General features: G+C 39.1%; 1 protein-coding gene across 1 annotated transcript; it reads left to right on the forward strand.

Annotated features, from left to right (window-relative positions):
• Nucleotides 1-559: 559 nt before the first annotated feature.
• On the forward strand, nucleotides 560-6144 carry Arr1 (arrestin 1). The gene is made up of 4 exons (XM_065237358.1): nucleotides 560-854; nucleotides 4636-5446; nucleotides 5513-5642; nucleotides 5708-6144. The coding sequence occupies exons 1-4, from the start codon at nucleotides 746-748 to the stop codon at nucleotides 5807-5809; spliced, it is 1152 nt and encodes a 383-aa protein (XP_065093430.1). The 5' UTR covers nucleotides 560-745; the 3' UTR covers nucleotides 5810-6144.
• The last annotated feature ends 11080 nt before the right edge of the window (nucleotides 6145-17224 follow it).

The raw sequence follows: 17224 nt of genomic DNA on the forward strand, positions 1-17224 counted from the left end.
AGCACTTATGTCGCATTGATAGACACTAAGAAGATTACTACCTATTCGAAAACAGTTGAAAAGTCAATGTAACGTGCGTCATACTCATATTCTGGAATTTTAAATGTGAAACATCATTGCTACAACTATAACAAGATGTAGATATGATCATGTGTAAGCATTTATAGAGGATTCGGGGTTAAATATGCAAATATTTGAGTATGATTATGAGTATGATTATGAGTATTTGCGTATGTTGCACTTAGGTTTACTTGTCACATATTTTAAGAAAATTAGGACAACTGTTTTTATTATGATCAAGATTTTTTTCCAAAATTATAACGATATAATAAATTTCAAAAAGCATCACCACATACCCAACCTCACTGAAAGAATTCATGGTTGGAAGAAATCGAAAGACAGCCATACCAAATGTGAAAACAAGACGAAACAGCAGGACGCGCGAAACCCAAACAGTGGTGACAATAATTGGATCAATGAATTCCTGAGCACAGAGAAATTGTCGGGAAAACCGCGAAGCAGGAAATAGTATAAAGGTAGGCGTACAGTGGGTGCTTAGTTTAGTTTGCGTTCAACAACGGTTGTCATCCTTACAGATAATCTAAGGAAACGAAAACCAATCAAACTACGAACTACATTCCAAATCATTGAAAACTAAGTGTCGAAAGTGATTCATTCCATTGTAAATTATAAGTGAATTCTTTTTTTCGGTTTCGGTGAAACGATAAAAACTACCCACATCAAAATGGTCTTCAACTTCAAAGTCTTCAAGAAGTGCTCCCCCAATGGCAAGGTCACGATCTACATGGGAAAACGTGATTTCGTCGATCACGTGTCAGGAGTGGAACCGATTGGTGTGTATCGATTGCAGATAGAAAAGCTAGTTGTAACTTTAAACGGATAAGGAAGCAGTACAATTGAATTAGTGACCTGTGGCAAATTACGCAACTGAAACCTGTAGACTTCTGGTGCGACTAATAGTAAAGGTGTCTAAACAGACTTTCAGGAAGAAACCGAGTTAAAGCGTTTTTTTTTACTAGAGTGGGGAGTCAACTAGAGATTATTTATTTTGTTGCTTTCCAAGTGTTTGGACTTGATGTTATATGATAATAAGTGTTTTGAAAAAGACTATAAAAGCTTATCAAACGCTTGTTCAATGACATTAGGAAATGCAAATTTAGAATAGGTTTCAATGAATATCTTGCAGCATGGGAATCCGTTGAGAAACTGGAATAAGCGATAGCAATCAATAAGACTCAAATTAGGAAACCCGGATCTAAAACATCTTGCCTAAGCATAGTTAAAATAAGCACACGGCCAAAACTAGTGCCTTTCCTCCATTGTTTCCGGTAAACATGTTATAACTCTGTAGTCTGAACAAAACATTACACTAACAGATGCTGCTGCTGATTTGCCTGAATGATTCTTAATCCGCGAGAAATCGACGTTTCAAGTCTTTGTTTATATTTGGCACATAGGTTCTTTTCACATGTTGCTCTAGAATTTTGCAACATTTAATGGAAATCGGAGAAGGTCGCATCTGATCGATTCGTAAGTTGACATGGAAATGCTAATCATAAATTTTTGAAAATTTACACTTGTTGAGTTTTTCCAGATATCTATAGCTTATCATTTCATGATATCAGATTTATTTATTATGATTTATCATGATCATTTTCTACGATTTTTGTGTTAAATGTGAATGTTAAGGAAAGTTTAGTTTTTCAATTCATTCAAATATATTGAACAACTGTTTTTTTTCGGTATTGAAATTTTAAACTTTTTTTTTAACACAATTTGTGATATTTTTTTTTCAGAAAGGTCATATATTTTCCTACAACGTTTTTTCAGACGACATTTTGATTAGAAGAGACTATTTTATGAAAGGATTTATTGAAAAATATCGAGTCAAAATTGCCTAGCACAAGTTTGAATGATTGCAAACAAATATGCAAAGTTTCATGGAAATTTTCCAAGTATTGAATGGCTTTGCTCTGCCTCAGTTGAATCCACGAGGGTGCTAAGCGGCAATTTTTCACTCATACCCTCACAAAAGACGAAAAACACACATATGTCATGGGAACGACAGCTGTAAGATATGCAATACAAACGCAAAATGCGTATGTGTTGTTGTTGTCTGTTATTGCAAAGACAAACAGACGTAACTCTTAGAAAATGTTTTTCTTGAAAACATAGGACATCAGTAACGACATATCTCGGGCTTCTTGTGGAAAACAAGCTTGCTCGCAAACTCGCAAACAATATTGCATAAAAGTTCTATAGAATGTATAGAAACGTCAAAGTGATCCGATGCCAGCGCTGCGGCGAGTAGTTCACGGAACTTATAATATTCAAATCAACCGTTAAATGCGTGAACGAAAATACACAATGAAGTGTCACGTCTGTTTGTCTGTGGTTATGGGCTATACATTTCCATAAATGTGCCATTATAGTTAAGTGGTACTGTCATACTTGTCAAATCCCATAGTGGGAAAATGTTCTGTAACTCCCGTATTTTATTGAAAACCCAGCTGATTCATCAAAACTTCGTTGGTTTCTAAGCATTATTCTTAGTCTTTTGGAATCCGTTACTATTATAACAGGGTGGCAAGCCAACCAGGCAAAGCTAATAATAATGGCGCAAGTTTTAAAAAATCGGATGTTTTTTTTTTAAATTAATATTATATAAATTTTAACACTCTTGGGTCATTTGGGACTTGAACTCGGGGATGAGATTTGAACTCGTGACATTGGCGAAAAAGGTATGAATGTTAACCACTACGCCGGGGACGTCTCCCAGCCAGTACTGAGATTTGTCATTGTCATTTACAGACTGTCACGCCATATTGACAAAAAAAAATTTCACATGGTCACTAACAGACCTGATCTTCAAAAAATTAATTCGTCAATGACACACATTCATCTGCTAACAAAAAGTGTAATTTCGAGCATTCTGTGTCACATTATTGTTATCCAAGCAGGTCTGAACGTAGATGCTTGTTTACTTTAACGGCTTTATGTAATTGTTTTGCTCAAGTAATTCAATTTCGATACAAATTTAGCTAATTAAAAAATCTGTACATGTTCGTCAATGACAGCATTGTCACTGACAATTGACATGGTTTGCCTTGACGATGACTGCTAGCTCAAATGAATAATCAAAGCTGAATTTTGAATATCATCGTGTATTATCGAGATTTTGCAGCACTGCTCCCAGCTAAGTACTTTGTTGATCGCAGAATCGAGCATACCGTACCTAATTGCTGAGTCGTTTTCAAGTTTTTAAGTACATTTATTTTAACAGGTAGAATCAAGCTTTGCTTCCTAGCATTGGACTATGTTAGCTATTTTAAATAATTAAAAAAAAATAGTTTACTTACAGTCCCTAATAATCAGTCAGTTCTGATTTTAAGTGCAGTCATCTGCTCACTCGTTCAGCTACCTTTTAGCATCAAAGCATGGCTATGTTGCTGAAATCAGTATAAATACATTAATACAGAATAACCGAGCAAAATGCTCTGCGCGTTTATTGGCGTCCACATCGTGCAGCGGCGGTAACGCACAATTACCTTGCAAGGTACAATATTCAACAAAGAAACCGTGATACGAAGCTATTTACATAAAAAGATTTATAGCTTAAGGCGTTACCTCCGTGTTAACAATAATTCAGGACCATGAATCTAAATACGATCCAATGATTGAACATTTATGATTTTACTGTACTGCCCATAAAAGCATAACTGTCCCATCTTTGCTGGATTTCCTATTCATATGGGACAGTTATGCTTTTATGGGCAGTGTAGGGGAACGTGGGGTAATATACGCCGATTTTCACTAATTATTGATAAAAAAAATATACATTATATTTCAGTAAATTCATTAGTTTTATAAGATGCATGATGATAATGTAAACATCATATGCAAATATGCATTTATCTCCGAACATGTTTTTACAAAATATATGCTCAAAAGAGCATTTTTATTTTTTACTGCGCATAAGTGTTACGCTTTTGCTTGACGTCATGTAGGTTGCATGCATGTAGGAGTAATCCATGCGTTTATTTTGCAGGAAGTATAAATTTAGCTGGCATTTATAAGGTTCACTTTTTCTATAACTCCGGTTTTACGTAGCTCATAACTGCAATTGAAACTTCAACGGTTGTTTAGGAATTATCTTACACCAAAAAGCACTTCAAATAAACTTTATTTTTTTTTACTTTTTTTATAAAAATATTTACATATAGGGGAAATGGCTCTAATGTTGGCCTATGGATCTAAGATTCGGCCCATCGCTAAAAATCTGCTATTTATCAATTATATCTAGATGAACGCGGTACGGTATGGGACGGTACTAATGGATATTTTGGTTGCTATTGAAAATTTAGTTAATATATTGCAGCAGATTGGTGAATATAATATAGGCTTACCCACATGCTCATGGAATTATGTTGAGCAAACTTCTTTATAGCCAAAACCAGGCATACAAAGGTCAAATAAACTGATATAGAACTTGTTTGTTGCTTGGGTATATTACTACTGATGATTCTTAGCTATACAATTACATCGCTTCATATCGTATGCAAGATACAAACAATACTTAAAACATGCCTAACGACAACATTTTCACCTTTCCAGACGGTATCGTCGTCCTAGATGATGAATACATTCGTGACCACCGCAAGGTCTTTGGGCAGATTATCTGCAGTTTCCGCTACGGTCGCGAAGAAGACGAAGTTATGGGATTGAACTTCCAAAAGGAACTCTACTTGGCCTCTGAACAAATTTACCCACAGCCGGAAAAATCTGGCAAAGAACAGACGAAACTGCAGGACCGTCTACTGAAGAAATTGGGCCCCAATGCGTTCCCCTTTACATTCAACATTTCTCCAAATGCTCCATCCTCGGTCACCCTGCAACAGGGTGAGAAAGATCAAGGTGAACCATGCGGAGTGTCCTACTACGTTAAGATTTTCACCGGTGAGTCGGAGACTGATCGCACTCATCGTCGTAGCACGGTATCCCTCGGAATTCGCAAGATCCAGTTCGCTCCGACCAAGCAAGGTCAGCAACCATGCACGGTGGTGCGTAAGGACTTTATGCTCAGTCCCGGAGAGCTTGAACTAGAGGTCACCTTGGACAAACAGCTGTATCTACATGGCGAAAGAATCGGAGTAAATCTCTGCATCCGTAACAACTCAAACAAGGTGGTCAAAAAGGTAAAGGCTATGATTCAACAAGGAGTGGATGTGGTTCTTTTCCAAAATGGAAGCTATCGCAATACGGTTGCTTCGCTGGAGACTAGCGAAGGATGTCCGATCCAACCGGGATCCAGCCTCCAAAAGGTTATGTACCTAACTCCTCTGTATTCGTCAAACAAACAAAGACGTGGCATTGCTTTGGACGGACAGATCAAGCGCCAAGAGCAGTGCTTAGCCTCGACCACTCTGTAAGTACTTATATAATCCTAACTCGATAGAAAAACGGTATCTTAAAATGCATTATCATGAAACAGATTGGCCCAACCGGATCAACGTGACGCTTTCGGAATCATCGTATCCTATGCCGTTAAAGTGAAGCTCTTCCTTGGAGCACTTGGAGGCGAGCTGTCAGCTGAACTACCCTTCGTTCTGATGTTCCCTAAGGTATAATGGAAGTGAATCTCGTTTAAACGAACATCTACTAAATCATGTTCTACTTATTTTTACAGCCCGGTAGCAAAGCAAAGATGATTCACGCCGACAGTCAAGCTGAGGTGGAGACCTTCCGACAGGATACCATTGACCAGCAACAGTCGGTTGATTTTGACTAAATACTGACTTGACTTGACTGATGCGGATCCGTGCCAATCACAACCGCTTTAGATTACAGCTCCTGCTAGAAGGCAAAAAATACAACCAGAACGCTAACACGAACGAACGATACCTGGAACATTTGATCCTACATTTGAATTGAGCTAATCGCACCACTATTTATTTTTTGCTTGATTTTTCGTTTTCAATTACAAAAGGTAACTTGACAAAGGTCACTTCAATTGTTGTTAAATTACTAAATAAAAGTGATATATTTGAGTAACAATATATTTAAAACAAAATACATCCAAAAATTGTAAAATAAAAAAAAAATTGGAACGATGGCCATCGGAAATCTATAGTTTTATGTGATACTCATCATCACAGAATCCAACCTTGAATCGTAGACCAGGTCCATCAACAATTCACTCGTTCCAAGAAGGGGCTCATGGTACCACTCATCCTGTATAGTCATTTTCTTCTTCTTCAAGTTCGCTCACCACCAGGAATGAACGCTCGGTGCGGTTAGTAATATCAAACAGCGTTACATGCAAACGAAAAAGAGATACAACCAGGATTGGTTTTTTAAAGTAATAGTTTCATCAGAATACCCAACTAAACATATCTCAGTGACATTGTCTCACTCTGAACCTACATTTAAAGTTATTTTGTGATTGTATCAGGCATAACATTTGATAACGGCACAAAAGCATTTGTAAACAAACTTTCTAAGGCCCTTTACACGCGAACCAAAGTACGCCCACGCAAACCAATGCCACTTTCGGAAAGGTGATAGTTGCCCCTATCCGATGATGTTGTTGGTTTGCGTGGGTGTACTTTGGTTCGCGTGTAAAGGGCCTTAGAAAGTTTGTTTACAAATGCTTTTGTGCCGTTATCAAATGTTATACCTGATATGGTTACTTTGGTACTCACATGAAATGTTGTGCATGAACCACAAGTTCAACAACGCCCAGCTATGGACAGCTCAATGTTAATACCATTTACTCTTTGAATCAGCGTACACAGAAATGATAAGATTATCTAAGAACACCTAAGAATGTATAGAGATAAAGCTCAAAAATACAGTTTTAACTGATGGTACTTTATAAACATCAAACTGTTCAATATTGGACCCTGCCAACACACGGCGCCTGCACAGTAATGTGGGCCGTCAGAATGTTTCATCGGTTGCTAAGTGAAGTTCTTCTCAAACTGAAGCGATGCATTTCTCAATTGTTCAATGTTAACTTAATATTATCACCCAGCCCGTCCACGCCCGAAACCCATCCACCACACAAAATCAAATAAAAATGTTTCTGTATGGCAAACACGCCTAGACATAAACGAGAATATAGGTGTATATCTTCACTGTAACAACTACGAACGGGTAATCATCGAAAGTACTTGCATTTTACTCAGGCACTTTTGAGCAAACTGCAATCACTCTCTCATACTCGAAATGTGCCACGACCAAATTGGCACAACGACGCCCTATACGCTATCTGACCAGGGATTATGTTTAGCGCAGGAGTATACTTTTGTGCAAAATGCGCAATACAGATTATCGAAAATAAACGTTATTTAAAAACTTGTTGCATAAGATGTAGATAAGTAGTTTCAGGTTCAGATTTTACTGATGCCCAAAATTCATAGGTTAGTCAGTTTTGTTTAGGGATCTACACGCGAAGCTTTCACTGCGTGCATATTTTATTGATGGTCTTCAAAGAACAGTCCTACATACGTTGACTGATCTCCGTTCAAACTGATGTGACCGCTCCACATCATCTGGAAGAGATTCCACCATGCGAGATGCAATGGTCAAATTCCAGCACATACCTGGTTCATTTGTCCCTACTGAACAATTACAATTGTATTCGAAGTTTTATAGAATTCTGAGATGTACAATATGAAAATCGTTTATTTGTTCGCTATTTCGCGTGCAATGCTCAACTACAGCATTCACGATGATCGGGATTTCTAGAAACACCATAATCAGGAAGTTACCGTGATTTTTTTTTTTTTTTTTTTCGAGAGGTGACCAACTTCAGTCTTAATAGGCTAGCATCTCGGTTGAGCTCTCCATGCGATACACAATACTTTCAGACGACTCGAGCTATGGTGCTCACGAGGTCACTGCAGCTTTTAGGCTCGTATTGTGATCAACTGTGTGTATTAGATTACGACCATAAATCCGGAGAACCCCGAGATCTGGGCGCAATCGCCCCTGCAAACAAACACGCCAACAACCGGTCTCCCGCGAACAAAAGAACAATCCTGTAAACAAACTATACCAAATCATATAGGAAATATTCCTCTACCTGTTTGTGTTACACTAGTTTACAAAACAACATAAAAAGTGTGAACTTTAGTGGTTGACCAACGTTTCTAATTCAAAATCCTACGCTGAATTCAATGCCGTGGTCAGAAAAAATTAAAGTAGAGCCATTTTTGAGATATACAAAAATTTTGATTTTTTGAATTTTGGACAAAAGTACGATTACTAAAATGTCAATATCTTTGGAACTAGTGCACCAATTTTAAATCTTTTTTTTTATGAAAGTGAAGCTAAATAAATTTGCTATCGTTCACTAGAATATTATGTCTTAATTAAAAATTTAATTTTGAAGTCATTTAAAAATTTACAGCATTTTTTTTTTATTTTTCCTGCGAAGGGATCTTGTTTAATCAACATTTTTAATGGGATAAAAGATTCAAAAAATCATTCCATAATTTATTCTTAAAGTCCATTAAAAATTGGAGAAAATGAGCCTTTAATGGATGAAATCGGTTGGAAATTGTCGAAGTTATGAAATTGTTTGTAAAATCATGGAAATTGAATGTTCCAAGATTGGCCGTTGTCCCGCTCCTAGGTTCATGCACCACTTCCAGTAAGCCTTTCTGCGGACGTGTACGCATACGGTGCATTTCACTAACACTACCAGCTGTCACGCAAAATTAAATGGGATATTTTCAACAATATAATTTACGCTAGTGTTTGTGAGACCGCTCGGCGAGAACCTAACGCAACCAACTCAATTTGACAGCTTTCTTTCTTTATCATTGCTTAACGATGTATACGACAAAACGTGAATTCAAGTGTAAAAATGATCCTCTAAAGGTTTGTTACGCGTGTGGCAACTATATATTTACAAAATCGGTCAATTTCACTGCTTCGTTGCAAACTGCATACAGGCTTTATTTTAAAATTGATCCTGGAGACTTTGACGAACCGTGGATTCCAAAAGTATTATGTAGTTCGTGCAAAACGTGCTTGGTTAGGTGGATGTCAGGCGCAAGGTAAATTGATTTTTTGAATAACTTTCATATAAACAATTTATGTACAGCAGTGTAGTGCTTTGTTCTTTCCTGATCGACATTATCTTACTTCATCTATTTTTGATAAGTGTTAATGTCTTACTTACTAACTCACTTATTTGTTATCTGTCAGTCGCTATTTGTCCTTTGACATGCCCACCATATGGCGTCGAACGTTTTGTCATGCAACGGATTGTTATTTCTGCTTGACAAAAGTTAAGCAACAAGGACGTCACAAAACAGTTGAGTATCCAAAAGTGGCTTCTATGACAAAACCTGTTCGACATTCAAGTTCGGTCCCGTATCCTGTTTATCCAAAGCGGAAACGAGCGCCCTCTGTTGAATCGACCGTTACAAAAAGTGAGGAGGAATTCAAGGAGGAATGCGAGGAAGACTTCGAGGTGGAATTGGAAAGAAACCCAAAACTGTTTACACAATCCGAATTTAATGATTTGGTGCGAGATCTCGACTTATCGAAGGAGAAATCCGAATTGCTGGCATCACGCTTGAAAGAACACAACATGCTGAGCAAGGAGGTCAAAATTTCTTGTCACAGGAATCGTCACAAGAAATTTGACAAATATTATTCTACAAAGGACAAGGCATGTTTTTGCCATGACGTAAACGGCTTGTTTGAAGAGTTTGGTGAGCCATATGATCCAGCTGAATGGCGTTTATTCATCGATAGCAGCAAGTTGATCTTGAAAGCCGTTTTACTGCATCAAGGGAATGAGAAACCTTCTATTCCATTAGCTCATGCCGTTAATATGAAGGAAACGTATGAATCAATGGCTCTATTGCTCAATTTGATAAATTACAATCAACACAATTGGAAAATTTGTTCCGATCTTAAAGTGGTTGCCATGTTGACTGGATTGCAACAGGGATACACAAAATATATGTTTTTTGTGTAAATGGGACAGTCGAGCTCGTAAGGAACACTACGTCCGAAAAGATTGGCCAAAACGGGATAATTTCACAATTGGTAAAGACAACGTTAAAAATGATCCTCTTGTGGTACAAGAACGCATAATACTTCCACCACTACATATAAAACTTGGGCTATTCAAAAATTTCGTCAAAGCGTTGCAAAAAGAAGGGCCGGCATTCCAGTACTTGAAATCAGTATTTCCAAATTTATCTGACGAAAAGATAAAGGAAGGTGTATTTGTTGGCCCACAGATTAAAAAACTGCTCAATGATTCCGCATTCAATACAGTTTTGACACCAGATGAGGAAGAAGCGTGGAAATCGTTCCAGCGTGTTGTCACAACCTTTTTAGGAAATTTCAGAAGCCCAGATTATGAGGAAGCCGTCGATGAATTGCTCAAAAATTATGAGAAAATAGGTATAAATCAAAAATATTGTGTTTGTTACATATAATTAATTTCAAATCCTTTTATTTCACTGAACACAGGTGTGAATATGTCTTTGAAGATACATTTCCTACATTCTCACATGGATTTTTTCCCGGAAAATCTTGGTGTCGAGAGTGATGAGCACGACGAACGTTTTCACCAACAAATGAAGATGATGGAACGTCGTTACCAAGGGTTTTGGGATGAAGCAATGATGGGTGACTATTGTTGGTTTCTGATTCGAGAAACAAGTTCAAAACATCGAAGACAAAGTCATTCGATTCTCAATCATTTTTAATAAAACCTAAATAAATTTCTTTTGTATCAACTCGGTTTTAAATCCTGATATGCCTTAATCAAATTGATATGTAGAGAAAAGAATCTCCCATGAAAACTTTACATGCGATTTGGATGCTTACAACGACACCTAGAAAAGGAACTCTAAAGCTGTTGTATTTCAGCAACATTTTTAAGTGTTTTACAAAAATGCTCATAACTTCGACAATTTCCAACCGATTTCATCCATTAAAGGCTCATTTTCTCCGGTTTTTAATGGACTTTAAGAATAAATTATGGAATGATTTTTTGAATCTTTTTATCCCATTAAAAATGTTGATTAAAACAAGATTTTTATGGAAAATTCGCAGGAAAAATTAAGAAAAAGCTGTAAATTTTTAAATGACTTCAAAATTAAATTTTTAATTAAGACATAATATTCTAGTGAACGATAGCAAATTTATTTAGCTTCATTTTCATAAAAAAAAGATTTAAAATTGGTGCACTAGTTCCAAAGATATTGACATTTTAGTAATCGTACTTTCGTCCAAAATTCAAAAAATAAAATTTTTTGTATATCTCAAAAATGGCTCTACATTAATTTTTTCTGACCACGGCATTGAATTCAGCGTAGGATTTTGCATTGGAAATGATCATCACCTTACCGAGTTCAAAAATGCTGTAAACTAGTGTTATTAGTTTTTCCAAACTGAGCCCCAATTCGCGAGAAACCGGCAAATGACGTGCCCATCTACAAAAGCAACCACGCTCCAACCTCGAAGATCTCCGGAAATATGTGATAAATCATGTAAATGTAAATGGAATACAGTAATGTCCCGATTTCGTTAGCCTCCTTTTTTGGAAATGTATTCCAATGTTCTACAAAACCCATGCCCTTTTTCGGTAATCTTTTTGAACTTATTGCACCAAAGTATACTTTAAATATCCCTCTTAACGATGAATGAGAAAAAAATAGATTTATGGGTATGTGAAATTATTGAAAGAAAAAAGTCTGAAGCGCGGAGGGGCTGACAAAATCACGTCATTACTGTATTTAAAATAAATAAATTCATTCTTACCTTTTTATGGTTGTTTGATTATTAATTGCTATTATTACCTGCTTAGAGTTGGCTCCTTTAAAATACTGTGTAGAATTTACCTCATTATTCTTCAGCTGTATCGATTTGCGTTTCTGCGTGGTTGTTGTGATAGAACCACGCTCAGCATATTATCCTGTAGTACGACTTGGGCATGCACCATGCAAGTAACTCATCTCTCGTCAAGATGATGGGATATGGGGTGATGGTGAAGGGATAAAGAAAACGAATAAAAGAACACACACACACACACACACAAGTCAATTTCCACCTAACGCAGTTCCTGTCTGGCCACGGCTGCTTCAGGAAATACCTGCATCGGTTCGGACACGCAGCGTCACCCCTCTGTCCGGAGTGTGGCAACGTCGATGAAACGCCGGAGCATGTGGTCTTTGACTGTCCAAGGTTCGAGGCAGTGCGAACGGAGATGCCCGTCCTTAACGTGGAGAATGTCGTCGATGAAATGTGTCGAGAGGAGGACTCTTGGAATGCCGTCAGCAGGGCAGTCACACAGATTATGTCAGAGCTGCAGCGTAAATGGAGAGAAGAGCAGCGATCTAGCAACGCCAGCTAGCGCTGAGAGTACGACAAGTGCATGAGCACAGCCACCTCCCGAAGTAGTCGCTTCACAGTGGTCCCGGGGGGATCCAGGCAGAGGAGAGAGTAAGGAATGGGTTTTAGTGGAGCTGCACTAGGCAACTAGTGGATACCACACCGTGCCACCTTCACTACAGGCCAGGCTTCTTGAAGCTTTCCTAAACCTTACCATAAAAAAAAAAAAAAAAAAAAAAACACACACACACACACACGCACACACACACACACACACACACACACACACACACACACACACACACACACACACACACACACACACACACACACACACACAACGAAAAAGAAACATAGATGCACAGACAAACAGAAATAACACATTTAATATTTCTCTCCACAAAACATAGTCACTAAAACACTACCGCCATCTGTCGAGTATCATGTGATGGATAGTACGCTTAACAGATGGCGCCAGTGTGCAGAAGTTAAACGCAAGGGAACCGACCGTACGCGCCACAGATGGAGGCACCGCCAACCAAAAACACTCAAATTGACCGTCAAATGCGTATTCGATGAACAACCTGCTAGTGTTATGTCTGTTTATATGTGATAGATGGGTTATTAGGAAAGTACAATTACAGTATAACTATTAGTGCAATGGATGAACGTTAGTTTCGGGGTCATGTTAGTGTTAGAGTTTTGTTAGTATTGACCCTTATTCAGCCCTGTCGGCCCCTCGAACACTAGTCACAGGCAGTTGTTGTTAGGACATGCGACTCTGTCACTGCTAGTATGTTAGAGGTATGACCCGTCACCCAAGCGGCACACTTCGATCGAAATAAGTTGCTGATACTTGATTGTGACCGGAATCAGTTGTACACAAGTGTCCACAATTGTTCAGTGACAAGTGTGCTGCTAGGGCAAGTTTCGAAGTGCAAAAAAACTGGTGGAACTTTCTTATAAATTAACTTTACACTCAAAGCTAACTCTTTACCTTAGCATTACAAAAGCGAATTTTAAATTACTATTTTATTTTATGCTAATATTAAAATTATTATAAAACTACAATTTACGGCTCCGTGAAATTAACTCGCTTGAACCGTTCAAATCAATAAACTTAAAAAAAAACTAGAATTTTAACAAATTAAAAAAAAATCATAGCGACACTTGACAAATCATCATCAAGCCCTTCATCCTTGGACAGGGCATAATCAGGAAGTTACCGTGATGTACCCTAATATTAATCAGCGCCTAACTCCGTTCACGTGGGTTGAAGGGTTGAAGCGTTGAATATCAATCAGATTTGTCGTGAAACGTTAGTAAAACTATGTAACTAAGTGTTCACAGTACCGCTGCGTTGTGAGAAAATTCATGGCTTAAAAGTACGGACAACATTTTCAAGTGTGATCAGTTTTTTACGGTGAATTTTGAAATAACGCGGTTTTTTTTACACGGTTGTTCGAAATAACGTGGTTTCTTACACGTTTTTTTTATAACGCGGATTTTTTTTACACGGTACGTATCCCCCGTGCAAAAAAAAACCTGAGTGTATATGTTACACATCAGAGATGCGCAACACAATTCAAAACGGCATACTGTGCGGTATTTAAGGGGCAAGATCATTCAGAAAACATCAGGCCTGGTCAAATCTTCGATGCTTCAGAATCCAACAAAAGAATGAACCGTGGACATCTGGTACCGTAGGGGTAGTGGAAGTAAAATGGGCACCCTAAAGAGAATGATGTTGGTATGTTAATTATGTTCTTTGACACCAAATGAATTTTCTACATTTTTAAATTGAATCCAAAAATGTTTTCTTATTGAATTTTATTTTGGTGCTGGAGGTAAAACGTACAAGCATTGGGAAAAAATGGGCATTCAATCATAAGGTTAGTAAAAACATGTTCGGTGATTGTTTTGCAGTGCAGTACACTGAAAAAAGTTTTCATATAGTTTCCATTGGGAACGCACATGATATTTTTTCAATAATTATTAATGATTTTTATCTGAAATTCACATAATATTCATATGATCATATGAATTCTATGTGACAAATCACATAAACTTCATTGAACACATAAGGTTCATATGATTTGTTGGTGAAAATCCCAATTATGAGAACACATTAAAGTTATGTGATTTATTTTTTGAGTGTAGCTTAAAATGAGGTCTTAGGAGCTGAATAGCATGAACAAGCATTGTATTTGAAAAAGGCCTCAGCTAAAACATAAAAGATCCCGAACTATTCAGCCCGATTTTCATGGATATCATCTATAACTTATAAATGTCGTAAAATTTCAGCTTATTAGTTATGTATAAATGATCCTCATGTGAAATCCAAAAATTAAAAGTATAGTTCGTGTTATCACATTCACAAGACTTGTCTCCCATATACATGTTAATTTTACCCCTCGGCCAGCATATTTTTAAAATGTTCGCTATCGGATCATTTTACTCCAATTCTTAGCATGTTAAGATGTGAATTTATTGCAGAAGACCTACAGTTTTAAAAAGGGTAGTGATTATAACAGGTTTAAAACTTTTTGCTCGCAAAATATTTATAAAATTTTCATCAGAACGCGTTATCGGGATGGTTTGACATTATTTGTCTATTTTAAATTCATTTCATACTTTAAGAAAATCATTTAATGTTCCGATTGTTATGAAATAAGAGATATTAGAAACAACTCCCTGCCCATTTTACCCCCACTTCCATTGTGCTTCGTATTTTTATTATTTAAAAATTGTTAGGTAAATAAGGCGTCTGTTCTCCATGTTAGGAGCGGCTGATCACCGTCCTAGTGCCAGCGTGGGACTCTAAAAAGAGCTGTGCACGATGGTCCCCCGGCGAGACAGGGGGTTAGGGCAGGCCCAACAAGCCGCCCTGAAAAAAAAAACAAAGTTGCAAATACCGAAGAAAGAAATACGGATCGGAACAATCGGCACAGACCTACGCGACGAAATAAGGACTACGATTGGAAACTCGGAACATGGAACTGCAAATCGCTCGGCTTCCCGGGTTGCGACAGGTTAATCTATGACGAACTTCAACCACGCAACTTCGAAGTCGTAGCACTGCAGGAACTTTGCTGGACAGGACAAAAGGTATGGAAAAGCGGGCATCGAGCGGCTACTTTCTACCAGAGCTGTGGCATCACCAACGAGTTCGGAACCGGCTTTGTAGTGCTGGGTAAGATGCGCCAACGCGTGATTGGTTGGCAGCCGATCAACGGGAGGATGTGTAAGTTGAGGATTAAGGGCCGTTTCTTCAACTACAGTATCATCAACGTGCACTGCCCACACGAAGGGAGACCCGACGACGAGAAAGAAGCGTTCTATGCGCAGCTGGAGCAGGTGTACGACGGCTGTTCGCCACGGGACGTCAAAATCGTCATCGGCGACATGAACGCTCGGGTAGGACGGGAGGCAATGTATAGACCGGCAATCGGGCCAAACAGCCTGCATGCCGTATCGAACGACAACGGCCAACGATGCGTGAACTTTGCAGCCTCCCGGGGTATGGTAGTTCGAAGTACCTTTTTCCCCCGCAAGGATATCCACAAAGCCACCTGGAGATCACCTGACCAACACACAGAAGACCAAATCGATCACGTTCTAATCGACGGGAAATTCTTCTCCGACATTATCAACGTCCGCACGTACCACAGTGCGAACATAGATTCGAACCACTACCTAGTTGCAGTATGCATGCGCTCAAAATTCTCGACGGTGCATAACACACGTCGAAGTCGAACGCCGCGACCCAACATTGAGCAACTACGGGACGCCGGAGTTGCCCAGGACTACGCGCAGCAGCTGGAAGTTGCACTACCCACGGAAGAGCAGCTTGGCGCAGCTTGGACATCCGTTCAGCCATAGGTAGTACTGCTGCAGCGGCACTAGGTACTGCAATCTCGGACCGAAGAAATGACTGGTTTGACGGCGAATGCAAGCTGTTAGTAGAGGAGAAGAATGCAGCACGGGCGAGAATGCTGCAACACCGCACGAGATTGAATGTGGAGCGATACAGACAAGCGCGGAACAGACAAAACTCGGTTTTCCGAAGGAAGAAGCGTCAGCAGGAAGACCGAGATCGCGAGGCGATGGAAAATCTGTACCGCTTAAACGACACACGGAAGTTCTACGAGAAGCTAAATAGTTCGCGCAAAGGCTACGTGCCGCAAGCCGATATGTGCAAGGACTTGGACGGTAACCTTCTCACGAACGAGTGTGAGGTGATTGAGAGGTGGAAGCAGTACTATGACGAGCACCTCAACGGTGAAGCAGCAGAAAACGAAGATGGCACGGCAACAGATCTTGGAGCACGCGCAGAAGACGACAGGCTACCGCCCCCCGATCTTCAAGAAGTTGAGGAGGAGATCGGTCGGCTGAAGAACAACAAAGCAACTGGTGTAGATCAACTACCAAGTGAGCTATTAAAATACGGTGGTGAAGCACTGGCTAGAGCGCTGCACTGGGTAATTGCCAAGATTTGGGAGGAGATATTACCGGAGGAGTGGATGGAAGGTGTCGTATGCCCAATCTACAAAAAGGGCGACAAGTTGGATTGCTGCAACTACCACGCGATCACACTGCTGAGCGCCGCCTACAAGGTACTCTCCCAAATTCTATGTCACCATATGCAAGAGAGTTCGTGGGGCAATACCAGGCGGGATTCATGGGTGCCCGCGCTACCACGGACCAAATTTTCGCGATTCGGCAGGTTCTGCAGAAATGCCGCGAATACAACGTGCCCACACATCATTTGTTCATCGATTTCAAATCCGCATACGACACAATCGATCGAGGTCAGCTATGGCAGATTATGCACGAG

Source organism: Ochlerotatus camptorhynchus, unplaced genomic scaffold, assembly GCF_037179485.1.
Source record: "Ochlerotatus camptorhynchus isolate MF236.1 unplaced genomic scaffold, CSIRO-AGI_Acam_v1.1 ptg000043l, whole genome shotgun sequence".
NCBI classification, from domain to species: Eukaryota; Metazoa; Arthropoda; class Insecta; order Diptera; family Culicidae; genus Ochlerotatus; species Ochlerotatus camptorhynchus.